The 16320-nt window shown below is 38.6% G+C and overlaps 1 protein-coding gene across 1 annotated transcript in view; it reads left to right on the top strand.

Moving 5' to 3' along the window:
- The window catches only part of LOC150084411 (uncharacterized), a 646726-nt gene that overhangs the window by 605933 nt on the left and 24473 nt on the right, over window positions 1-16320 (top strand). Inside the window, exon 18 of the mRNA XM_090376219.1 lies at window positions 7598-7743. Within this exon, the coding sequence (XP_090232345.1) occupies window positions 7598-7743 (146 nt within the window). The remainder of the gene's footprint in view (window positions 1-7597; window positions 7744-16320) is intronic.

Below are 16320 nucleotides of genomic sequence, written 5' to 3'. Positions count from 1 at the left end.
TGGTTTATTATCTGTTGGAAACAGTGCATCTGGTATGGTGCCATTTCCTCCCAGGTAGGAGTGATCTGTCAGCCATAGTGTTTGTGATATTGACTGCATCTCCTTTTGGTAGCTTTTTGGTAACAGTATGGTAAACCACTCCACAATGGTTGGCATTACCAGAGGTACCAACAAGTGATTTTTTCTTTTTCTGCTTGATAAGGATATTTTAGGAATTTCTCTAGTCTGACGTTCACCTTCCTGGCAGCCAGTTTGTTCTGGATCTCTGAAAGTTCTTCTTTGCCTGAGGAAACCTTCTCTGGAAAATATCCAGCTCAGTGCATTACCAGGGCACTGCATGGGATCTAGGCTATTTTTTCCTTAATAGGCCTCAGTGGGTTGTGCAATGCTTTGCGTCATTTTTTCAACCTCATTGGGATGAAGTTAGTTATTTCCTACTGGAGATATTCCTGACAGAATGGATCCAAGGGCATATGTATATTTTTGCCAATCTGCTTTCTTGATATTATAACAGGTAATATCATATATTTGGGAGGGGGGCAGATCCAATTGGCATATCAGTTGGAAGGTTATAGTGCAGTGTCAGATGTAGTCCAGGCTTCCCCCCCACATGCCAGTTTGTAAATTTACTATTTTAAGCTATGACTTGTGTTGCCATAGTTATGTCAATTACACTCTCATCACTGTACTGTATGTTGGAAGGTTGTATTGCTGGTTTAAGACAATGAATGATGTTGTGGCTATGAAGTCCTCCATTTTCTGCTCATTTGTTGTGCCTGCTCTCTGGTGTGTAGATATGCCACGAAGATGATCTGCAGCTGGCATCCATAGTGACTAGTATTTTAATACCAGGTAAAATACCTCCTCAAAACTATTGCTAGGTATTAGGGGCAATACTTTTAGCTGGGCTACAGTACAGAGATATTATGTTCTTCAAATAGGCCTCTGGGGTTGGGAATATTCATAACTGCACAATCCTATACCAACCATTATTAAATAAAATAAATAAGTAGTGTTGTGTTATATTAAAATAATAATGATGCAAATAAATGAAATAAATAGAATGATATAATTCCACCGGATAAAACTGATAAAAAGGTAACTGTCTGTACAATAAAATACGAAATTTTAAACTGCAATGAATAAATTACAATAAACAATGTAGATGAAACACAGGATAATAAAACCGATAAAAGCGCTAAAACACTTTAGCTTTCGGAGGCATCCACCTCCTTTTTCAACAGTGAGGGTTATTGTACAGCACATCCTTAAATATCAGCAGGCTCACAGTTCTCAGCACGTGTTTCTACAGGAGCATGGGCAGTATTCTCCCCATGTGCACTGTAACCCGAAATGGCTCAGGAGCCTGCCAAGCGGAACCGCTCATCCCGTCCAAGAACCACCGCCTTGAAGAGGGGATGAATGCTGAGATCCCTGTCTCTATTAATGGTATTGCTCTCAGAGGAGCAAATCCGCAAGCTCTCGAGCCATTTGCAGTCCCAAAATCTAAGTGCCCAGTCAATGATAACAGCTTTGTCTGTGGAGATTTGATGGTGCTCCTCCCAAAAATGTTCTGCCACAGCAGACTTCCCATAATCCATGGTCTTTATCTCATTCATATGCTCCCCCAGACAATCTTTAAACCAACATTTTGTTTCACCAACATAACATACCCCACAATACGGGCACCTTATCTCATACACGACCCCACTTGTACATTCCCTTGGTATGGGGTCCTTGACCCCCTGACACAACTGTGTGCGACCTCCACCCTGGCTGCACACAGTTTTATCAGTTTTATCCAGTGGAATTATATCATTCTGTTTATTTCATTTATTTGCATCATTATTATTTTAATATAACACAACACTACTTATTTATTTTATTTAATAACGGTTGGTTTAGGATTGTGCAGTAATTATGAATAGAGATATTATGTGCAATGAACCAAGAGCAGAGGTTATCTGAGTATAAGCTACCAAAGGTGTACATATCACTTACTTTAGTTACTGTGATGTTCGTATTTCTTATGATTATTGCAGCCTATGTACTGTACATTGTGGTTGCAATTATTCTGTAGTATCCATGAATACAGACAATATCCATCTGATGCTTTTCCATGATCAGTTTTAGTTAGTCAGCTACTGTATGAACTCTCTGGGCATTTAGCTGAAGGAACTTCAACTAAATGCCCAGATTATGTGGATTATGACATATACCCATAATCTATTTTTTGTTTAAGTTGCTTCACTGCCTTCATGTAGATTGGGCACTTGGCATCCCCCACTATATGATTGAAGGCCAGTCCAGCAGTTTTACAATTTGCACATTTTGGTTCTTGGTTCTTTTTACATTGGTTATAATCGTGCCCTCTGATGGCACAATGGCCACAAGTGCTCTCCTTTTGAGAAGGTGTGGGAAGTGTGCCAAAATTTCATACATTTATAACATTAAGTTATAACATTAAGGTACTTTTTTTTTATGTCTGGTGTGCATGGGCTTGGCACACCCAGGGTCCTGACCTGGATATCATCGTTCTTCTTCTCTTACTTGGTGATTTCCTTCTACTTCTCTCTCTCTCTCTCTCTCTCTCTCTCTCTCTCTCTCTCTCTCTCTCTTAGGGTAAGTTAGAATTTTTTTTTTTTTTGGGTCTGGTGCAGCAAAAGCCTCAGGCTTCCTTGCTAGGTCTACCATGAAAACTCAGAATCATTAATAGAAGTCTAAACAAGGAATTTTGATCACAGTGAAGAGGTCAATGTTGTTCTCAAACCTGAGCAATCCCAATAGTACAGCAGTTTATGGTTAAAAAGTAATACCTCGATCAGTCTCCATGTACAGTCCCCGGAACCACAATAATACCACAGCAGCAGCACTGGTCATTTACTGAGGAAGCAACCACAATGCAATCCAGCAGGTTCATTGTGATGGTCTATCGCTCCACTGGAGGTCCAATTTCTCCGATACGAGCCTGCCCTAAAAGTGTCACCAGTCTCTTCAACGACTGGTCTGAATTACCCGATACAACGTGCCATTACTGACATTGATATCATTGTATCACAGATCTCCACAGCTGAAGGACTAGGCTCCATGCCACCACTATGAGTCTGATGTTGATAATATAATATCACAGTTCTTCTTAGCTGAAGCATTATGCACCACGAATACTGAAAAATAGGTGTGCCCTTTTTAACCTGAAACTGTAATCCCTATTGTATGTAATCCCTACTGTAGAAATGGCACGGGCCATTTAGGCCAAAGGATTATGCTCCATTAATACTGACAGATGAGCACTATGAGCCTATAACTCCTACTGCAGAAATGGCATAATTGGCCATTTAATTTATACCTGTAGACCAAACCCAATGAGTGAGGTATGAGAATTCCTTCCCCCTCCCCACAGAATCATTCAACCTGTTGGTTTCATGAGTAGTGAAAGAGGCATCTGAAGGATATATCTTGAGGTTCTTTAGAAGTTGTGGTGTTCACCCCCACCTATAATCAAAATGGCACCACTCATTCTGTGTCCACCCTATCTATATAATGATAATATGTTCTATTGTAGCATGTCATACCCTTTTTAACTGTCATTTCAGTATCTGACTCATGGTCCTCTAACTGCAACAAGATCCCATTTTTCTGAATAGTTGGAATGTAAAGCTCCAAAGTGCAAAAAAATGTTCTTTTTTACTAATTAATAGTTGTTCACATCCAGGAGTAAGGGCGTGGAGATTAGGAGCTTCTTCAATTAATTTTTTCCTTAGGTTGTAAAACTCAACACATTCATAGAAAAGATGGTTCTAATCTTCTGAGAGTCTACAAGTACATAGAATATGCTCAGTGATTCCCAATTCCCTTAGCTTCACGAAAAACGAACCATGTCCGGTCAAAAGATAAGTTGTATGGAGGTTAGGATTAAACCAAGTTGCCCACTATTTATCATTAGCACATACCATAATAAAAAAAAATTTCATTACAGCTCCTTTCATACAATTACTTTAATGTTCTTGCCACTTTACTAATTCAGTCCATAAATGCTTCCTTTCCTCTTTGTAACTTGCATCACAGTCTATTTCAAGTGACAAACATACTCACTGATAGAAACACCAGGTGTTTTTTTTTTTTTTTTTTTTTTTTTTTGTAGTTGTTGGTGCATCGGCTTCTGTGGCCATAATGCACCTCCCAAGGTTTTTGCATTACTCTGATCCAAACCCGCGACCTTTGGGTTGCCAGGCAGGCACTTTACCACCAGGTGTAAATCCAGTAGTAGACAACCTGTTAAAACACGTGGTGCATCAGTAGACACAGTTCAACAGGCTATATTCATCTTCAGTGGGATAGATTACTGAATTGAAAAGATCTTGCACACTTTGAATTTCTGCAAAGTGCTGCCCAACTAGATATGGGATGCATACATCACAGTTGGCAGGAAAATGTAGTCATAAAATAAGGCCAAGTTTTTACTCCTGATTCCCCACTCTTTCCTTGTAATTTGAACAGCCCTGCCTAAAACTCTAAAATATCTGGGAGTGATGACTGACAGGCAGGGCTGTTCAAATTACAAGGAAAGAGTGGCTCCACCTATCACAACCCTTGGATTCTTTGTCACTGATAAATGGCTCTTAAGTAATAAGGTTTTACTCTTTGTTTTTGAAACTTAAAGACTGTACAAGTTGCAGCAGTTCTGCATGTCAAATAAAACAAAATCAGAATGCTCTTCCAGTTGTAATCGAGAGTCACCCTTTACTAACATAACCAGGTCACCAGCATATGCTACCATGTTTACATTGATGTAGTAGCATGCCATTTAAGACTAGATTCCACATCATAGGCCAAAATATGGATCTTTGTGGACATCTTCTATAAACACTTCTAGTAACTGACCCAAAAGCAGATTTAACAGTGACTTTCCTGTTGTTGAAGTAATCCTTGATTACCGAATAAATCTGAGGAGAAAATTTAGCCTCACATAACACCATAAAAACACTTTGCCAGTTTTTTGTATCAAATGCTCCTGCAAAATCAGTAAAGATACCTAGACAGTATTTAGCCTATGATTGCTGCACAGTCACTAGTTGCCCAAGTGCATCATCCATTCCTTTGCCTTGAGTGAAGCCATATTGTGCATTTGACAGGATGTTATTGTTGCAGACATATCTCATTATTCTGACAGCCAACATACATTCATAGACTTTCCCCAATCCACTCAGCAGTGTTATCAGACAGTACGACTCTTCCAATTTTGGAGACTCTTTCCAGATATCTGGGAAAATCTCATATCTCACAGGTATTATATGTAGTAAGCAGATATGCTGGTATCACATGAAGACTTCTTTTAATTACCTCTCCTTCAACCAAATCCATATGGGGACATCTGTTATTTTTTTATTTTATTAACTGCCATCTCCAGCTTCTCTATAAATTGGTGCTTATTTCCCACACCCGAATAGTTCTCATTAAGCAATGTCATAGCTTCATATACTGAAATATTAATTTCATTCTGATTCCAATGGTTCATATCTCCCACCAAATGGTCCGGTATTAGTGTGATACTCTCCTCCCAAGTAAGAGTCATCCTTCCTGCACAACATCCCCAGCAGGGTGTCATAGTTTGTTACTACACAGTTTGTACATCATTCTCCAGGGATTGTTGTTTACATTTATACTAGGCTCATCCATGGTACTTCTCTCTTCTTCTCTGTGTGCCATCTTCTAACAGAGGTCAGCGACCACCACAGCAAATGTCTCTCTGTCTCTGGTAGCTCTGAACAGCTGCTTGGTGTTTAGTCCTGTCTAATTCTTAATGTTATCAAGGGTAATGGAGTAACATTATTCACTTGGAATGTGGAGTATATTGCTGGTGTATGTTATTTGTTGTCATTTCCAGAGTATTACAAGGTCGTGTCTTTAGAAACACTTGTGAACTAGGCCATCTCATTTCACATAACCCCATCACCTGTACATTAAGTCTTTTCATCTCCTGGATCGCATTCTTAAGTTTTCCTGCAGCAAACAGCATTCTGATGTTGTTCCAATTCATGTTCCAATTCATAAAAAATTCACCATTTTGAGCCAGGGGATTCTTAGCACCCCTGTCCCATTAAAGCAGTGGTTTTCAACTGGGGTGCCGCAACAACATTCCAGGGGTCTACGTAATTTGGGTTTAAGTTACTTAAACTTATTTTTTTTAAATTAATATATTTATTTCATTATAAAAAGATGTATGGAATCTTTTTAATTTTGTGGTGATCTATAATCGATATTTATTTATTAGCAGTCAGCTGTGGTTAGTATCTACCGAAAATGGTCCAAGTAGGGAAAACCGACTAAATGCCGAAGAGTTGTTGGACGACCACGGCTCATCGATGTTTGAGGTGAGCAAAGACTCTCCCGGATGGAACATGGCAACAGAAGAGTGACTCTGGCGCAACTCGCCGGTAATTGGAATGCTGGTGACAGGAGTATTGTGTCACAACACATAGTACATAGAACTTTGCTGAAAATGGGGCTGCATAACCGCAGGCTGCACCGAGTGCCCATTCTAACCATGGTTTCACTGGCGACAGTGCCTACAGTGGCACACGAGCATCGAAACTGGACCTTGAGTGATTGGAAGAAGGTTGTCTGGTCAGATGAATCACGTTTTCTGTTGCACCATGTGGATAGCTGGTTACGTGTACAGTCATCTATATGCCAGGCACTCTGATATCTACCACCTACCTAAACATCGTTGCTGACCAGGTACACTCTTTCATGGCAACAGTCTTTCCCTCTGGCAGTGCTGTCTTTCAGCAGGATAATGCACCATGCCACACCGCCTGAATTGTTCGAGACTGGTTTGCGGAACATGAGGAAGACTTCTAGGTATTGCCCTGGCCTCCAAATTCCCCAGACATCAATCCCATCGAGCATCTATGGTTTGTGTTGGAACAGCAACTCCGATCTGTGGCGTCTCAACCACAGACCTTACAGGAGTTAAAGAATCTGCTGGTTACGTATTCATACCAGATACCAGATGCCATATTTAAAAATCTTGTAGCATCCATGCCTCGTTCGTACGAGCTGTTTTGGCTACATGGGGAGGACCAACATCATATTAAGTAGGTGGTCATAATGTTTTGGCTCATTGGTGTATGTGAATGCATAGTTGGGAACAAACTGTATATCTTGTCAATTCTTGTCATTCCTGTATATCTTCTCAATTGCTGTCATTCCTGAATTTTTCTAGCAGGGATAAGGAGGTGATTATCCCCTTGTATAAGGCAATGGTCAGTACAGTACTCAGTACTGTATACAAGTCTGAAGGCCTCATTTTAAGAAGGATGTAGAGCTGCTGGAACAAGTACAGATCTGTAATTACTTGTGTAATTATACATTCCCATTGTCTTGTGCCCTCACGATATCTCTCATACGTTGCATTATTAGTTTCTTATATATTGCATACACTGCATTAGAAATAATACAGTTTTAAAGCTAAGTAGTTTTTATTTAATTTATTTTTAAGTACTGAGGTTTGTGAGTAAACAAACTTAAACAATTTTTTTTTTTTTTTTTTTATGTAGAATTTGTTTAAAAAATAATACTTTGTGGTTTATTGTAGAAAACCCTCCAAGTCCCATGTCACTGAGCTATCTAGCAGTGGTAATTACAGATAAAGACACCTGTAATAAGTCAGAGAATTATAATGGCCAGCTGAATCCAAGGATGCTTTGTGCAAAGAATAGTGACACGCAGACACTATGTGATGTATATATAAATATTTCTATATTAATTAAATTTGAATGAATGAAATGAATGCATTAAGATATTCATTTGTTTGTCAAAAGCATATTTACACAATGATATTTGTTTTTAATAACTAATATGGTCATTCATTTTGTGAAAACATTGCTGCTTACAATGCATGACATAGATTGACTTGTTTCAAATATTTAATCAGACACTTTTAAAAATGTTTGCACACCAGATTTTCTCTTGGCAAGTAATTTTTTATAGATAGTGCTGAGATTGCTGTTAACTGTTCCTGGCTGTTTGTAGAACAAATAATTTTTAATTAGATTTAACTTTGCGAGAAATCATTCAGCTGAAGCAACAGCCACTGGAGTTAACTTTATTCTTAACATTATGTATATATTTGGATGCATATCCTGCATTTGGTTAGCACACATTGTTTTAAAACATTCTTGTAGTCCACAGTTGAGAGGAAGAGTATTTTAGTCTCAATTCCATAAGCAGATCATTTCAATCAATAACAGAAAAATCACCATCTGTGTGAAGGTCTTTTCAGTGTTTTGTGAGATTTGTGCCATCCACGGTTTTCAGATCTCTGTTTAAGAAATTGAAAATATCAATGTAATTTTCTTAAAAAATACAAATCATTTTTAATGATGCAAGAGCTCAGTCAATAATTTTTAAAAAATAATCTGCTTCAGGAATTGGAATCTTTTTGAAATCTGTTTTGCTAGCATCATTTCATCATTAATGTAATTGCTGGATTCATATTTGAACGTTTTCCTTTTGTCTGATCTCTTTTTATCTTAAATTCTGGACTTAATTGAAGTCTTTATTTAGCTATAAGGTTGTCTGTCTGGTGCTTTTGATATCCATTTGAACAATATCCACTAAACAAAAGAAACAAACCTTTAATTGCTTTAATAGCCCAAATAAACACTGATGCAATGGAGTAGTCAGTGTGGGAATACAGTAGTATGTGCATTACAGTTGGTCATAGTTTGAGCCCACATGATTGTTAAATACAGTAATTTTTGAATTCTCTACCTTGAACTTACTTGACACTATGGGGCCATCTGGGAGTATAAACAGAATTTTTTTATTTCTCATTTTAAGAGTGTGGAAAATTTTGTAACATTTTTCTCATGATATTCATCTTGTATATTATATCTTACCATAATTTTACTTAAAAGTTCAAAAGATATTTTAGATGTTCTTTAACTGACCTATCTTTAGATTTAATTTTTAGATTTGTGATAGTATTCAAAACTAAACTTGCTCTGAGTCCTGTTTACTTACACTGTCTATTTGAAAATGGACCATTTTCAAATAGAGTAAATAATGCCTCTCTTATGGATATGAAGTAATGCAGGCAACCTTATTTGAAAGCACTTCAGTACAAACACTTCAACGGTTTGGCAATATTTCAAGAAAATACTGTTTCTCATAATCACGCCAGTAGAATAGCTTTTGGCTTCATTGGTTCTTGCTGCCAGTTCCAATAATTTTCCATTCCACATTAATCCAAAATGATGAGAAACTGTAATTTTTCAAATATGTTACCAAACTGTTTAAGTGTTTGTACTGAGGTCTTTTCAAGTAAATTTGTAATGTTTTCAATATAACAACTTAAACTGGTTGCTTAGTGTTGCTCACATTACTTCACATCCACAAGTCAAATCACCAGATACACCACCTCTTTCAACTAATTATATATATTCTGCTCCCCATCTAGCAATTTATTTACAATTATCTGATTTTCTGAAGATTTCGATGTCCAAAAATATAATCTGTATACTGAATAAAAATACAGTCGAAATAACAAAACCCTAAATAACGGCACATTGAGATCAGATATAGCTCTTTGCTCATGCCCTTTCAGCACAGATGTCTTGCAGCCCCAAAAAAAAAAAGAAAGAAAATGGCAAGTCATGTGATAACTGTATTGGTTTACATTCACCGTTTTCAAAGTGAATTCTGTACTGATATCATGGATTATACTGCTGGTTTACATTTATTTTAAATTTAACACCCCTCACTATGCTGTTAAAGTTAATAAACCTCATACAGAGAAGAAAAGAATAACAACATTAAAGCTTAGTGACAAACTTGATATAATCCAAACTATTTCATTAGGGTCACCTGGAAAGTTAATTCATATACCCATGTACACCAATGAGGCAAAACATTATGACCAGCGAGTCACTATGCAAATCGAAGCAACTGCAGGTGAACTACAGCACGTGCGCGGGTCAAGACATGGTATAAAAAGCACCTGATAATGAGCTCTGTGAATCAGTGTTACTCTTGTTTTTAAGGTGTGAAAGGCAACGGACTTAAGCGAATTTGACAAAGCCCAAATTGTAATGGCCAGATGACTGGGTCAGAGCATATTCGAATCGGCACGGCTGGTGGGATGCTCACGGTCAGCCATGGTTAGTACCTATCGAAAGTGGTCCGAAGAGGGGGAACCCACAAACTTCCAGCGAGGTGTTGGACAACCATGGCTCATCAGTGCTAGAGGTGAGCGAAGGCTCTCCTGGATGGTATGTGGCAACAGAAGGGCGACTGTGGCACAACTTGCCAGTAATTGGAATGCTGGTAACAGGAGTAATGTGTCACAACACACAGTACATCGAACCCTACTGAAAATAGGGCTGCTTAGCTGCAGGCAGCTCCGAGTGCCCATGCTAAACGTTTCACTGGTTCACTGGCGACAGTGCCTACAATGGGCACATGAGCATCGAAACTGAACCTTGAGTGATTAGAAGAAGGTTGTCTGGTCCAATGAATCATGTTTCCTATCGCACCATGTGGACGGCCAGGTACGTGTGCATCGTTTACCTGGGGAAGTGATGGCGCCTGTATGCACCGTGGGATGAAAACAAGCCGTGACGGCAGTGTAATGCTTTGGGTGATGTTCTGGGTAACCAGTCATCCATGTGCTGGGCACTCTGATGTCTACTATCTACCTAAGCATCATTTCTGACCAGGTACACCCTTTCATGGCAACAGTCTTCTCCACTGGTGGTGCCGTCTTTCAGCAGTTTAATGCGCCATGCCACACCGCCCAGATTGTTTGAGACTGGTTCGCGAAACATGAAACATGAGGAAGACTTCCAGGTATTGCCCTGGCCTCCAAATTCCCAAGACATCAATCCCATCGAGCATTGGGGTTTGTGTTGGAACAGCAACTCCGATCTGTGGCTTCTCAACCACGGACCTTACAGGAGTTAAAGGATCTGCTGGTTACGTGTTGGTACCAGATAACCAAGACACATTTAGAAATCTTGTAGCATCCATGCCTCGCCGAGTATACATGTTTTGGCTGCACACAGAGGACCAACATCATATTCGGGTGTGGTCATAATGTTTTGGCTCATTGGTGTATATTGCTTCTGTAAGTTGCGTGTTTTCTCTGGTCGATTTGCCTGTTTTGTTGGACAAAAACCTTGCTATCTGCAACCCACTAACTCAGCCACAGATTGAAAAATGCGCCTTAAAGTTCCTTGCATCATTGACGGGATTCGAACCCAGGCCTTTTCCATCCGGTGTGGGGAGGACGGTGACAGTACCACTGTGCTATTCGTGCAGACTAAACTTGTTATAATAAAGAAAATAGAGTGGAATGTAAGCAGAAGTATATTAATCATCAACATGTTTATGTTTTTATGTGCAGTTAATAAAATTGCATTCTTAATTTTGCTATTTCTTATTTGGCTTCATTATTTCTGCATTAAATACATTAAAAATAAAACTTTCTAGATAACGGAAAAATCAAAATAATTGCACCTTGAATCCCCAAAGGTGCCGTTATTCTGAAAGTATACTGTATGTGGAAGGTTCAATTAAAACATATTCAACACATGAGAGTTGTGCTGAGTGGAGGAAGACGGCAGATGCTTTAAACCAACACATAGACATGCTACTTCCTAATAATATCTACTTCAGTTTCATTTGCTGTTTGTTACAGTTTTGTGTGTAATTTTTTGTATTACCTTTCAGATCATCATCATCGGCCATTTTCAATCCACTGCAGGATGAAGGCCTCTCCAGCAACTTTACAGTTCCTTCTATTTAGTGCAATGAGCCATCCATTTACTACCCACAAACTCATGAATTTCATCTATCCACCTCCACCGTTGTCTTCCGGGTTTTCTTCTAGCTCCTCTTGGGTACCATTCTGTTATTTTCTTAGTCCATCTGTCATCATGTCTTCGAGCTATGTGTCCTGCCCAAGACCATTTTAGTTCTTTAGTTTTGATAAGAATGTCCTTTACTTGAGTTTGCTGCCTAATCCACGTGTTTCTCTTCTTATCTAACAGTCTGATTCCCAATATAATTCGTTCCATTCTTTGCTGTGTAGTTCTTAGCTTCTCTTCCATTCTTTTGGTGAGTGCCCAAGTTTCACTTCCATAAGTCATGGTGGGGAGTATACATTGATTCATTATTTTACGTTTCAGACAAACTGGGATATTGCTCTTCAGTATGTGACTATATTTCCTGAATGCTATCCATCCAAAATTTATTCTTCTCTTGACTTCCAGCCATTTATCATTATTACAGCTAATAACTTGTCCCAGATAAGTATATGACTCCACCTTTTCAATTACTGCTCCTTCAATCATTATTTCCCTTTCCGTGGCATACTTGTTCATCATTACTTTTGTTTTAGCCATATTCATCTTTAGTCCAAAATCCTTACTAACTGTGCATAACTGATTAAGATTTTCCTCTAATTCTTTGGGATCGTGGCTTATGACCACAATGTCATCTGCAAATCGTAAATGGTTTAGGTACTCTCCGTTCACATTGACTCCTTTCTGCGACCAGTCTAATCTTCTGAAAGCTTCCTCAAGGGCAGCAGTAAACAGCTTCGGAGATATTGTGTCTCCTTGTCGAACTCCTTTCTCGATTTTAAATTTCCTACTGTCTGTCTAGTCTAATAAAGGATGTAGCACTCTCATATATTTTCTTCAAAATCATAATATATGGAGTATCTATGCCTTGTCTTTCCAGTGCCCGAAACATTTCCTTATGCTGTATGGAGTCAAATGCCTTTTCATAATCCACAAATGCCAGGCATAATGGTGTTTTATATTCATTTGCTTTCTCCATTAGCTGTGATATTACGTGAAGGTGATCCATAGTTGAGAATCCTGTCCTAAAGCCAGCTTGCTCTTTCGGTTGATTCTCATGAATTATTCATTCTAATCTGTTAGTAATGACCCTTGTGAACAACTTTTAGATTTGGGATAACAAGCAAATTGGTCTATAATTTCAAATTTATGATTTATCTCCTTTCTTATGCAGCAAAATTATGATTGCATTATTCCACTGCTTAGGCATCGCACCTTTTCTAATGCACTTTGTGAACAGCCTTGTCATTTTTTGTGTTACGTCTCTTCCTCCCAATTTTAACAACTCTACATTAACTTTATCTTCCCCCAGGGCTTACTGATTCTTCATTTTCTTCAACACATGTTCTACCTCATCAGGAAGAATATTGGGAATGTCGTATGTGTTGCTAATTTGTTATCCATCTTCCCCACTGCTGGCATCATTCCCTCGCTCCTTGTATAATTCCCTATAGTAGTCTTCTGCTACTTGAATTATGCCTTCTCTGCTATTTATAAGTACACCATCGCTATTCTTCAGTTTCAGTATGATTTGTCTTTCTGTATTACTGCTCATGGCTGCTGATTTAAGTCCTAATGCTTGTTCTACTTTTCTTGTGTTAAATCTTTTTATGTCCTCTCTGAGTCTCTTTCTAATGGCTTTGCATAACTCAGTATACTCAATTTTCTCCTTGTCAGTGTTTATCTTGCTCTTCATTTGTCACCTTCAGTTCATCTTAACATGTGTTTCTTAACTAAATTTTTCTTCTTTGGATTTCTTTTTGCCTATAGGTTTCTTGGGCTTTATCACTTTCAGAAAGTTGTAATATTCCTCATCGATATCTTGGTCCTGAGCAGTCTGCAGGCGCCTCCGTAGCCAGGGGGGAAGAAGCAGCAGTGTGTAGCACATGCTTCTTGATTAGACCGGGGTTCAAGCCCATCACCACCAAATACGGAGGATGCGGAAAGGTCAGGGAATGACCACCGCATATTCCTGAGCAATATGGCCTTAGTTGCTAATGCTCCTAAAAACCAAATAACAGCAGTCTGCAGAAGCTCAAACTTGTTCTTAAGTTCCAGTACATACTGCTTTTTTTCCTCTTCTGTTATCTCAAAGACCTTTATATTATTTACTTGAGTCAGTTTTTTCCTTTCCTTTCCTACATCTATATCAAGTGCACATCTTACCATTCTGTGATCAATTCCAACATTTACCTTATTCAGGACAGTAACATCATTCACAATATATCTTCTGTTAGTGAGGATGAAGTCAATTTCATTAGTTTTTAATCCATTTGGACTCTTCCATGTCCACTTTCTGTTCACCTTTTTCTTGAAAAAAGTGTTCATTACTGACAATCGTTGAGATTCTGCAAATTCCACAAGTATTTCACCTATTCCAAAATTTTCTATAGTTCCCCTTTCTGTGCTGTTTTGTCTTTTTTCCAACCTTAGCATTGAAGCCCCCCCATAATAATAGTGTAGTGGGCTTTCTGCTCATCTAGAAGACTCTCGATTTCGGTGTACATTTCTTCAACCTCTTCATCATCATGGGTCAATATGTTGGTGCATAAATCATTATAACCTTTAACTTGTACATCTTAAAAATCTTGAGTATTATTCTTGGCACCCTTGGTAATATACTTTTGAATTCCAAAATGTTGTTTTTTAAATCTTTATGGGCCAGAAACCCAACTCCACCTTCACTCCTTTCACTGTTTCCATTGCTGTACAGCAGATTTCCACTGATAAACTTATAAATGATTCATTTCTTCTTGTTTCAGCCAAACCAATGATATTCCAATTCACATTTTCTAATTCCTTTTCCAGCTCTAATATCCTGTCTTCACCGATGAGCTATCTTACGTTGTAACAGGCCAAGTTCAGTTTCCGTGCATGGCAGCCTGGTCGTACCCAGAGATTCTTAGCACCCTCTGCTTCCACTCTGATCCTCTTGCTGCTGTAATAGGAGGAGTGAAAGCCGCTGGGGACTGAGAGCCATTTGTTTCGTCGTGCGTTATGTACTGGAGGGTTTGGTCTTTTCCTCTTCATGCTGACCAGGCGTCTTGAAGAGAACCACTCTACACGTTCGTTGCCACCTAAGTGACATAACAGGGCTTACCATCGAGAAGGTGTGCATGAGTGGATTTTGGGGAAGCAGGCCAACCAGACTTCTCCTAAATTTTCTGTAATAGAAAGATATTGGATCCATCAGTGTTTTAGACTGATCGTCTGATAACACACACAGAATACCTGTTCCCCTCTAAGCCCCAGATAAACCTTTCAGATAAACAGTGCTTAAAACTGAGCTGTGTTAAGTGATCAGTTTTCAGCTGATTTTGATTTTGTGGTTTATTTCACTTTTCCATAATTTGACATAAAATTTGATTCAGATTGATTGCTCAGTTTCATTCATTTTAAAATGCAACAAAATGCATAAAACACATTCCACTATTTCTTCCATCATTACTGGTGATGATTCATTGGCGACCCACAAAAAGGCCCAATTCTCATAGTAGAAGGCTGTGTTCTCCAAAACCCAAGAAAGTAACGCAATCTCGATCAAATGATAAGATTTTGCTTAACATATTTTTTGACTTACAATTCATTGTTCATTATGAATTTGCCCTCGTTCTCAAATAGTGAACCAAGAATTCTAAAAAACAGTTCTGTGATTTTTCGATGCTATTCAAAGAAAAATAACCGAAAAAGTGGACTCTGGAAAATTGGCACTTGCATTATGACAATGCCTTTGCATTGTCATAATGCAAGCGCCTTTGTATCATTGCTTTCCAGTGAAGAATTCCTACAAAGCACTCCATTGCTGTGGTCCCCTATTTACCATACCAGATTTAGCCCTGTTTTTTGTTTCCCAAGCTTAATGCCCATTGAATGGTCACAGGTTTGCAATAATCAAGGAAATTTTTTGGAATGGGCCACATGAACTATTAGCAATTTTAAAAGAAGCCTATTAGAAATGCTTACAGAAATTCGAAAAGTGTTGGAATTGTTTAACTGTATCAAGGATCTTCCAAGGTTATGCACCTTGAAAGATCCGTCCGAAAAACTGGCAAAAGTTATGAATTGGGCCTTATTGCAAGCACTGTGTGTGTGTGTGTGTGTGTGTGTGTGTGTGTGTGTGTGTGTGTGTGTGTGTGTGTGTGTGTGTTCAGATCTGACTTAGCAGGAGATAATGTGACAGGAGATGCCTGTATGTGTGTACAGTGCAAAGAGAGGGAGAGAGAAAAGAAATTAAGTGCTTGAAGGAATTGTTATTACCATTAAAGGAATTAAATCAGGGAATTGATCAAGTGCGCAGCAATTAGCATTAGCATTGCTAGAGGAATAAGACGCAAGAAAGCATGCTTATGCAGCATCAGCCAAAAAAAAAAAAACTTCTCATTTCACCCCTCCATTTGTTCCAAATGCCTGTCCAGCTCAGCGTTAAATTTATTTAAGCTATCAACTTCCACAA

Source organism: Mastigoproctus giganteus, chromosome 6 (assembly GCF_048544385.1).
Source record: "Mastigoproctus giganteus isolate SK-2022 chromosome 6, ASM4854438v1, whole genome shotgun sequence".
Lineage (NCBI taxonomy): Eukaryota > Metazoa > Arthropoda > Arachnida > Uropygi > Thelyphonidae > Mastigoproctus > Mastigoproctus giganteus.
Note: the sequence above shows the minus strand (reverse complement) of the source record. Positions and strands in the feature narration are given on the sequence as shown.